Source organism: Scomber japonicus, chromosome 15 (assembly GCF_027409825.1).
Source record: "Scomber japonicus isolate fScoJap1 chromosome 15, fScoJap1.pri, whole genome shotgun sequence".
Taxonomy (NCBI): Eukaryota; Metazoa; Chordata; class Actinopteri; order Scombriformes; family Scombridae; genus Scomber; species Scomber japonicus.
The window spans coordinates 9,278,906-9,290,066 of NC_070592.1; the positions used below are offsets into that span (position 1 = coordinate 9,278,906).

The 11,161-nt window shown below is 38.5% G+C and overlaps 1 protein-coding gene across 1 annotated transcript; it reads right to left on the minus strand.

Moving 5' to 3' along the window:
- Positions 1–240: 240 nt before the first annotated feature.
- Positions 241–10,147, minus strand: neu1 (neuraminidase 1). Its single transcript, XM_053334564.1, has 7 exons — positions 10,023–10,147; positions 8,708–8,897; positions 6,174–6,436; positions 2,206–2,388; positions 1,114–1,333; positions 786–1,022; positions 241–664 (listed from the first exon to the last, which is right to left on the minus strand). The coding sequence occupies exons 1-6, from the start codon at positions 10,134–10,136 to the stop codon at positions 802–804; spliced, it is 1,191 nt and encodes a 396-aa protein (XP_053190539.1). The 5' UTR covers positions 10,137–10,147; the 3' UTR covers positions 241–664; positions 786–801.
- Between the last annotated feature and the right edge of the window lie 1,014 nt (positions 10,148–11,161).

Below are 11,161 nucleotides of genomic sequence, written 5' to 3' on the forward strand. Positions count from 1 at the left end.
TATGCCGCTTCAGTATAAAATGATATTATCTGAGCAACTAGGAGTGAGAATACAGTGAATCTGACTGAATCTGTGAGAATGAATTCATGGTGGATGAATTTCTGGGATGTGCTTAAAATCTGTGCTAACGCCATATTTTATATACAAGCAGCCCCCCCCCCCCTCCCAAAGATACCGGTCTACCTCTTTGTGGAAGACTGATGTGATACTTTGGTGTGAACTCAATGTATAAATGAGGTGTAGTTGTCTGCTTCAAAAACAGCTGATATTTACATGAAAGCTTTAAGCTACTTGGAAGCTAGTGTACTTTTATCCTTTTATCAGAAACTTGCTATGATATATTGTATTTTAACTAGGAAGAAGGAAACTCCCAAAAAGATACTTTGGCTGTGCAAAAATACAAATCCCAAACTAACAAACGTAAAACTTGTGATTTCATCAACTTCAGGAATTTCAGACAGCAGAGAAAATAAGAAAGATGAGATCTTAATTAGAGTCCAAACACAAAAAGTTGGCGTTTCACAGTGCCACACATCATATTTTCCCATGTTTTTTTATATACCATAGAATGAGCTTTTTAAAAGTCTCTTTTTTTTTTCTTCCTGAGAAAGTCGAGGGAGTAAACCACCTCGTCTTGTTTCCTTTTTACATCCAATGGTTGAATCTAGGAGACAAACACAAGAGACACCAAGAAGTCATGTTCAGATACTCTTTCCTGTCAAATATGTTCAGTATTCAATATATTTCTCCTCATATCTGACTGTTGATGATCTCTTCCTCCTTACCTCTGATTTATGAGCTCTACCGGCCACCGTACAGGTGCATCTTGGCGAATGAGATCGTCTCAATATACTCCTTGTGCCCCTTCTCATAGATGACAAAGATGTACTTCCTGTCCTCTGTGGAGCCGCTATCCAATGAGGTCATGCTGGAGTAGCCGCTTGGCCCCGCCCATATCTGGACGGCTTTATTCTCCCAAGACGTGCCGTTGGTCAGCGACCATCGTAGAGTTAGGTTGATCCCTAAGTGGAAAAGGGCAGGAAGTCGATACAGATTCATCTTTTTTTTCTGGTATCTTTGATTTTGATTATTTGAGCTTGTGGTGACCCTTACTGTGCTGCTCGTTGGAGGGGTTGGTGAAGTAGAGCACTCCCTCTTTCTGCAGGGCTCCAGCCGCCACCGCAGGATCCACCAGCTCGTAGTCGAAGTACAGGTCATCTATGGGCAGGGTCATTCCGCCGTCGCTGCTCTTCACCACCACCCGACACCTGCAGTGGTAGTTGTTCTGGTTTCGCACGTTAATGATGATGCTGCCGTCCGGCATCTCGACAGGCTGCGGGAAAGGGCAGAAGAAAGAAAAAGGTTGGCGGTGTCTCATGCTTTGTGATTTAAAAAAGGTGTCTAAAGTGATGTTTAATATTCATACGCTGAAATCAGATGAGTAATGACACCTGAGATAATTGCCCGGTGTTTTAAATCCTATTGGCTGATTTGCTCGGCCAGTAGGGGGCAGAAGAGCTCTGCAACAACTGCCCTAACATGAAGCTCTTATGGGGAAAAATGTTAGGATACTATTGCAGCAACATTAGCATTCATTATCTTTTTTTAAACTTGTTTAATTTCTACACAAACTACACAGAATATCTCTCAACTTTCTATAACAGCTAGTATACAGCTTGATATTGGCACAGGCAGCTTACAGTAGCTTTATCAGAGCTCTTTTTCAATCCAATTACCTGCCAGTTGTTGCTAGAAAACTGGATTTATAAGTACTTAGACTGAACTGTAAGGAAATTTGCATGGCATAAAAACAAACGATAAATCAAATGAGGCTAAAAATCTGATTTTCTAGGTAGGTTTCATATTGCACATATTCATTTGATTCATTGTCAATATTAAAACACTGATAAATGGAGCTTTAATGAAAGGACCATCTGTCTGAATATGATGCATTTGCTGTTAAATACATTATGGTGGGAAGGAAAATTATTTAGTTTCCCAGTCACTGATATTTAGTCACACAGCAGAGGGGACTGCTGAGGAGCATAATAATAGATAATAGACTCTCAGTTGTAAGTCTTAAATTGAGTTTTCATGTTGTGTTGCTCTTGTAAGATGATAGCTGAATAATTAAGGCACATGCTGCATAGCCGACATGTTTCTGGAAAAGGTAAAAGTGATTTATACACAGCGGGGTCCGTGTACCTGGCACTCATCAGGGTTGAAGTCCTGCGCTTTCTTCTTCTGGTTGTACGGGATGCTTTTCAGGGCAGCGCCGTTGTACCAATTGCGTCCGTGGTCGTCGCTCAGGATGCAGAAAACGCCGTCGCCCTCCAGAGTCCCGTGACCACAAACCACCAGCCTTCCTTTAGCCGGGTTGTATTTCTTCTGTAGATACAAAAGATAGAAAAAGGATGTAGAGTCAGTACACAATAAACACAAAGATACAAATAGAAAAGAGCAAATTTGATTGTAACGGTTAATGAATTCAACTCTGAAAAATGATCAAAGCAGAGACCACAAATAGATTTTTCTGAATATGGAAAATTGATTTACAGAGAGCAAATACATCACTCTTAAAAAGCCAAAGTTGAGAGCATTTGTCAGTGTTGAAACATGGATTTGGAGCCTTCATGCACAGAATAAAAACAAGCTCTTTAAATAATCAGCATTGCATAATATACATCCTCATAGAACTGCTCTTAACAAGTTTGAAAATCTGAAACTAGCAGCCTGAACCACAAACACGGCTCTCTCATAAAGCAAAGCCAGAATACTAATCATACATATTGTCTGAACTGCTGCAGTCCAACAGAAGGTTTAGTGTCCCAAAAGCTGGCAGGAATCTGCACAAACATAATAGCTATACAGATGCTCAGCTCAGATTGTAGAGAGAGTGGGATAAGCAACTCATTTGCACAATCACAGCTCCCCTCTCTTATTATAATGTACAGTCTAATTGCTCTCTTGCTGCAAACATTTCAAATGCACTGCTGTCTGTTTTGCAGCAATTAAACCTGCTTGTTTACAGAGTTCGGGAAAATAACAATCATCATCATCGTCGTCACATTAGGAGATGCAATCTGTTCACAGATGACATACAGTGTGTTTGCATTTTCCAGGTTTTTTTTTTTTTTTTTTTTTACACATTTGGCACAAACAAGCTTGAGCTCATAATTTGAATATCCTCATATTATATTAATGGTACATGAACTAGAACATCCTCAGCCCAAAATGGTCAATGCTGATGATGATGTGGGATGAGAGCTGCCAAATGTCAGATATAAATATGAGATGATTCGACTTTTGGATTTACACTCTTTGAATTAGTGAGGTGAAAAAAGAAAATCAGATTATAGTGTAATATTCATGATGCTCGGTGCAGTGCAAGCTGTTCCTGATGAACAAGGAAAGATTTTCTGCTGATGTTTGGTTCAAAAATAAATTAAAAACATACTCCTTCACCCTCCTGTTGTCCTCGAGTCAAGGGAGGAAGGTAGGAAGAAGGGAGGAAGGGAGGAAGGGAGGAAGGAGGAAGGGGGAAGAAAGGAAGGAAAGGAGGGAGGAAGGAAGGTAGGAGGGAGGAAGGAAAGATGGGAGGAAGAAGGAAGGAAGGGAGGAAGAAGGAAGGAAAGGAGAAAGAAGGAGGGAAGGGAGAAAGGAGGAAGGAAGGAAGGAAGGAAGGAAGGAAGGAAGGAAGGAAGGAAGGAAGGAAGGAAGGAAGGAAGGAAGGAAGGAAAGGTGGGAGGAAGGAAGGGAGGAAGAAGAAAGGAAGGGAGGAAGGAAGGGAGGAGGGAGGGAGGAAAGAAGGAAGGAAGGAAGGAAGGTAGGAAGGAAAGGAAAGGAGGAAGGGAGGGAGGAAGGAAGGACGGAAAGGAGGGAGGAAAGAAGGCAGGAAGGGAGGAAAGAAGGAACAGTCAATACAGACGGGGTCAATTTGACCCAGGAGGACGACACAAAGGTTAAATGATGTGAAGCAGAACTGATCCAGAAGTGAAAGACATTTTAGGCGCTTCACCATCAGCTGTAGGAGTTCACTGTTTGTTGTCTGGTTCAGGTGAGACTGAAGCTGAAGTCTATTATTATTGTATTATTCATTATATAATGATTTAGGAGCTACACTAATTAGCACCATTTCATACATTTCTGATCATGTTTTCTGGATGAATGATTCTAAAACGAAACCTGAGCTGTTTTCAGGAAGGGAACATTTTGTGTGGCTGATTTTATTTTGTAGAGTATGATACCGAAAATTCTTTGTTTGCAGTGTTATGAAAGAGGTTGTGGTTTTATCTTTGTTTGAGAAATATTTCCACACTGTAACTGTCTTGTAAATCCATGCAGGCTCAGCATTTCTATGTGCATGACTGCCTGAGTAAATAACTACAGCACACTTGTTTTTAAGGACACTAAAGCATTTAAAAATTCATGTAATAATGACTTTGCTCTTTTTGCTTTCTGCATTTTGCACTGATTTTTCTATCAAATGTAATAAAGAGACTACATGTAGATGAGACTACATTAATTGATTAATCACTGAGTCCATTGACAGAAAATTAATCAGCAACTATTTTAATAATCAGTTAATTGTTAAGATTCAACATTTGATGGTTTTAGGTTCTCTTGGAGTATTTGGTACTTTTTGGTTTTTGACTGATGTTTGATGACATTACTGTGGAAACTGTGATGGACAGTTTTTCACGATCAGGATGATTAATCAATTAATTGAAAAGAACTGGAAGAATAATCAATGACGTAATCGTTAGTTGGAGCTTTAATACAGACTCTACAGCAGGGGTGTCAAACATACGGCCCATGGGCCAGAACCGGCCCGCCAAAGGGTCTAATCCAGCCCATTGGATAACTTTTCAATGTATGAAAATTGTAGTAAAGTAATTCCAGTTATAGATATTGAACATCAATCAGCAGCTTCTGTGCAAAATAATCTGAAAAAACTGAGACATCATATTGTTGAAATTGCACTCATTTTTCTTATGACGTCTCAGACTGTTGATCTGTTTTGTAAATATATAGTTTATTACAGTAAAGTTATAGAGAATATATATTATTTATAGGTTATTATGCGATGGTTTTACTGGTCTAGCCCACTTATGGCTGTATGTGGCCCTTGAACTAAAATGAGTTTGACACCCCTGCTCTACTGTAATATTAAGTAAACTGTAAAAACTGCAGCAGCATTTATAAATCCATCACATGTCTGCTGGTTAGGTTTAACTTGTGACTGCTCTTCCTCTTTGTGGGTGCAGTTTGTCTCATGTTGGCATAATTTGCCACAAATTTCTAAACTGCCACCTTTGACAGACTAGATTGTTCTTGATTCTTTGAACGATGTGGTTGAAAGCAATATGGATGCTAATATTTGGTTTCCTGAACTAAAAGAAAACAGACACATGTGGTAGTCACAATGCTGACATCTGCATCCCATCTATACTGTAGTTAAGTGGCATTAAAAGCATTATGATCCATCTTTGTTGCTCTCTTATAATTCTGATAAAGCCACTTCAGAGTTGATAATAAATCCATTGTAATAAATTAATGAATTCCCTCATGAACAGTCCATAAAGTGTTCAGATTATTTTGTCTACTCTACTACTACTCTACTTCTTTATGAACTTGTTGACTACTTTACGGATGCAACATTCAGTGAGCTCGAAACTACAACGCGTTCTCACTTCTTAATTTAGACTGCATATTTGACATTTGTACAAGATACGTTTCCTCTTTGTATGAAGTGCAAATTCTACTAAATAAGAACTTTTGTTTTTTCAATGCATTTATCATCCAGGATCAATCATGTTTAATCCTTCCTTTAGATTATTACACTGGTGGAACAAATATGTATTGACTCAGATTATTAGATTAAATTAGATTAAATGGTCATAACATCCGTGCAGGGAGTGATCAGGATGTCTGTGACTCAACATCACTTTATAAGCCACTCAGATTTATGCCTTTATAGTCTCACTATAAGATTTGGTCTTATTACTAGTGCATGACTTCAATTACTGAGGTCTCAGCAGCTTGCAATGGCTGTAAAACCAATGTGACATGAACACATAAAGATCACTACGGTTACATTTTAGCTCACTTTACAGCTATGAGACAGCTTGACCCCGAACCTCTCACACCTAAGTATCACACTGTTCTCTCACCTGGATGCCAAAGCCGGGCCCAGGGGCGAAATTCTTGACTCCGAGCTGCACCGAGAGGTTTCTGGGCGGACTCCAGCTGAGGCCGTCGTCCATGCTCTGTACCATCATGGTGCTGGCGGGGGTGCACTGGTAGAGGTGGAAGCAGTAGGAGTAGATCAGAATAACTGAGCCCACTTCCTCGTCAACTACAACCGAGCCCAGGTTCAAGCCGTCCGTCTTCGATCCGTCATCCACGATAAAGCTGGTTGGGGACCAGGTGGCTCCTGTAGGGGGAGGGGGGGGAGACAAGGGGGCGAGGGGGAGATTAGGACAAAAACTCTTGATTAAACTCTTCATACTGACGGATTTGAAACTTTCCATTCATAGACCACATTCAAAAAAAAAGTCAAATCATCAGTTTCACTCCGCTGCTCAACTGGAAATCTTTTGTTGTCTGTTTCTGTTCCTACTTTTGTTTTTTTTAACTTTTACTATTTATTTAACTTGTTTCTTCCAATCAGTTTAATTTACAGCGATCAAGAGAAAGATATTCAGACACCAGAGCACATCTACTCAAGTGTTACGTTTCTGTTCAGCAGGATGCAGAAGCCTCTGATACAGAGCTGTAGTTTGATTGAAGTGTGAAAGACTAAAATAAACCTTCATTTGTTCTCACTTTGTTAAGATCACTTTGTGTCCTCAGACCTTCACAAAGTAAAACTAAAACAAGAATGAAAGGAATTTCACCTGGTCTGAGGACAGAAATGATGTTATAGAGCAAGGGTGTCAAACATGCGGCCCGTGGGCCAGAACCGGCCCGCCGACGGGGCCACTTCGGCCCACTTTCCTTCCTGTCTTTCTTTCCTCCCTTCCTTCCATCTTCATCATCATCCCTTTCATCTTTCCTCATCTCTGTCTTCTTTTCCAACCTTTCCTTTCTTTCCTTCCTTCCTTCCTTCCACCTGTCCTTTTTTTTCTCTTCTCCTTATCTTTCCTTCTCACCTTCCTTCCGTCCCTCCTTTTTTCCATCTTTTTAATGGTCCGGCCCACATAAGATCAAATTGGGCTGTTTGTGGCCCTTGAATGAAAATGAGTTTGACACCGCTGTTATCGAGTGTATACAAATGACAAAGACAGCTTGCAGGTTTTTTTCTCATTCTTTCAAACTTGTAGTATTCAATAAATACTGAAATTATCTAAGTGTCTATCTCAGCTGGGGTCCTTCTGGCTGTTTCAAGCTCGAGGCTGAAATTTAAAGCCTCATATAAAAGTGTTTTTTTGCCTTCAGGCTCTGAAACAACCAGCCTGAAAAAAATAAGGCTCGAAGACGATAAGAATCTTAAAACTCATTTCACCAGACTGACTTATATATTTTACGTAATCCGTTTGTCATCTTTTAATCAGTTTCATCATCAGATTTTTGTTTTCCACTGACGTCTTCTAAATGTCAGCCCTTTTATTGCTTTCCGTGTCATGTGTCTTTACTTTTTTATTGTGCTGTTTTTGCTTCAACTGTCAAAGCACTTTGTAAACTCTGTTCTGAAAAAGGTACCATATAAGTTAAGATATTATCATAACACGTGATGTCATTATAACCTCATTTTCCATTTTTGATCTTATGAACATCACTTTATGTTGTTTCTTTACTTTTATGTTACTCATGATGTTGTTTTCTGATAAATCTGAGTATTAACATGCTGAGACGCAAATATAACATCATAAAAAACATTTAAATACAAGTTGAAAAATGCAGATAAGACAGCATTTGAAGCCATGACTGACTGATGCTGATGTTTGTTAAAAGAAACCAAGAAAGGTTTGTAAATTAACAGATTGTTGATTGCTGTTTTTTAATACCCTCCCTACATTTAAGAGTAGGCTTAAAACTTTCCTTTTTGATAAAGCTTATAGTTAGGGCTCTTAGAGCTCCTAGCTTATGCTGCTATAGGCTTAGACTGCCGGGGGACTCCCATGATGCACTGAGCTCCTCTCTCCTCCTCTCTCTCTCTATCTATACATCCATCTATATCCATTAACATTCATGTTCTATTAATGCATTCAATAAGCTAAACTTCTTCCCCAGAGTTGTCTGTGCTTTCTGGTCTCACAGGTAATCTGGGCCTGTAGACGTCCGGATGATAGATTCCAGTCCCGGACCTTCCAGCTTCATTGTTGATTTTCATTGTGCTTCTCTCCTCTATCCTTCCTTTCTCTCGTCTCTACTCCAACCGGTCGAGGCAGATGTTCTCCCACTCTGAGTCTGGCTCTGAGGTTACTTCCTGTTAAAAGGGAGTTTTTTTGCCACTGTTGCTCATGTGGGAATGTTGGGTCTCTTTAAAGTTGAAACCTGAAGAGTTCGGTTTAGAAGCTGCTCTATGTGTAAAGTGCCTTGAGATGACTTTGTTGAGATTTGGCGCTATACAAATAAAGATTGATTGATTGATTGATATTTCTCTCTTTTTTCACTCTGAAGCATTCACAGCTACTCTGTTATTAAGTTTTTATCTATTTATCTGATACAGCTGATTCATTAGTGGGGGGGGGGGTTGTCTTGCCTTTGTCCGTGGACCGACGCATTGCGAGGAACTTTGCTCCCACATCGCTGGACGATCCTTTCCTGGCCTCAGCGAATGCCAGCAGGCTTCCCTTGGGAGTGAAGGTGAGCACTGGGATCCTGTAGGTGCTCACCTCCCCCTGGCCTCCACTCACCCACAGCAGCTGCTCCTCGTACAGGAGAGGGTCGATCTGGACGGAGAGCACGAGAGAAAAAATAACGTGAGAGGGCACAGAGGGACAAAACCTGTTAGGGCGCTGATAATATCTTCAAATTCCAGCTGGTGTCAGGTTACACACTTCAGGAATCTGTCTTAAAATAGTTTTATTCCATTCCTCCTGTTCATACTGACCATTAGAAGATCCCTTCATGATACAGTTATAATGTAAGTGATGGAGGACAAAATCCACAGTCCTACTTCTGTGAAAAGTTCATCTAAAGTTAATATGAAGCTTCAGCTGTTCAAATGACTCAAATCAAGTTGATATATTTCAACATTACAGTCTTTTTAGTACCAAAGTTCCTCTTTTTGTTACTGTACTTTCACCACAGCTCAACAGGGAAACACTAAGAGGGGATTTGATGCTTAGAAAGACTGTAAATGTGACATGTCCGCTTGATATGACTAACTCAGACTGTTGAAGCCTCACATAAGCAACAGATGAACTTTTTAATGCATTTTCGCAGAAAATTTAGCTGAATTTTGTCCTAATCACTTCCACTAAAAGCACATTTGGATCTTTTAATTGCCAGTATGAACAGAAGGAACAATTACAGCGAGGAAAAACATCTTTCAGTGTGTGACCTGTCCCTTCAAAAACATTAAAACCTGTCGGGGGCAATTATAATATTTTAAACATGAAGGTTTAATAGTCAGGTGATGATGCTAATCTTAATTCAGTAATATAAACATTTGAGGCTGCAAATTGTAAACATTTGATACTGAGGAAAACACCTGAAGGCTTTCAAGAACAGGACAACATAACAGAAATACATACATACAATAGCATTAACAAAAAGTCAATTAAGTCAATTAAATAATCATTTCTGACAGTTTTAACAGTCTCAACTAAGACAAAATGAGCTTGTAGATGTTTTATTACAGTTCTTATAACTTTGTACATGAACTCTGAGTGATTTTATCCCTTGTTTCTTGTTGTTTTGCCTTTTTTCCCTTCTTATACTCAGTCAAACACTTTGTAACAACAGTTTTTTAAAGGTGCTGCACAAATAAAGTCAATATTCATCACTTTCCTGCTGTTGTTACTGTGTTATAACGCTGATATTTGCAGTGTAATAACAACACCTGGCTGTACCTGAGCAGATCCTCGGAGACAAACACCAAGAGACACCAGAGCAGAGAGGAGAAACCACAGAGCAGCACAGAACCGGCTTCCTGTTTCCGTGTTGGACCCTCGTCCTGAAAACATCGTGTTTAACTTTAACTTCACTTTATCCGGAAAGAAGAAGAAGAAACGATGAGATAAAACAGCTTAAAAACAAACTGAGAGTGAAAATGAAAGAGAGAGAGCGAGAGAGAGATGTTCCTCCGCTCCTACAGTGTCCTAATGCAGCAGCAGTCTGGTCATATGATCAAGGTGGAGGTCACGTGACTGCTGCTCAACAATACGTCATTTAAAAAAAGATTCTATCAACTTTATAGACAACCGTGAAGCTCAAACAATAAACAGTGACATATTAATAAGTTTAAAGAATAAAATATAGAAAAATAAACTGGAAAAATATTCATTCAATAAAGAGAATGTACAAAAAGCCCTTTTCATTCATACAGGAGGAAAAAACTGGTTAAATAAACACATGGATGAATAAATAAATACATACATAAATAAAATAACTTACAATAAAGGGAATAGTAAAACGCTTTTGTCATTCAGTAGAAAAAAGTAATACAAGAGGAAAAAATTGGCAAAATAAACACATAATACATAAATGAATGAATGAATGAATGAATAAAATAACATACAGTAAAGGGAATAATAAAAAGCTTTTTTCATTCAGTAAAAACAAAGTAATATAGTAGGGGGAAATGAAAATGAATGAATGAATAACTAACTAAATAAATAAATAACATACAGTGAAGGGAATATGCAAAACAAACTAAATAATACATAAGAGGAGGAATAAATAAATAAACACATAAATAAATGAGCACATAATAATTAAATTAAATTAAAGTAATTTTAAATATTTTTTGTCTTTGTTGCTGTTCTATTTTTAGGTGATATTATTGTTATTATTATTATTATTATTATTATTATTATTATTATTATCAGTAGTAGTAGTAGTGGTGGTGGTGGTAAATATTTAATATTACTGGTAAGATATTCAGTTATAACATTAACAATAACATACAGTAAAGGAAATGTACAAAAACCCTTTACATTCAGTAAAAACAAAATAAATAAATAGGAGGAAAAATAAATAAACATGAAAA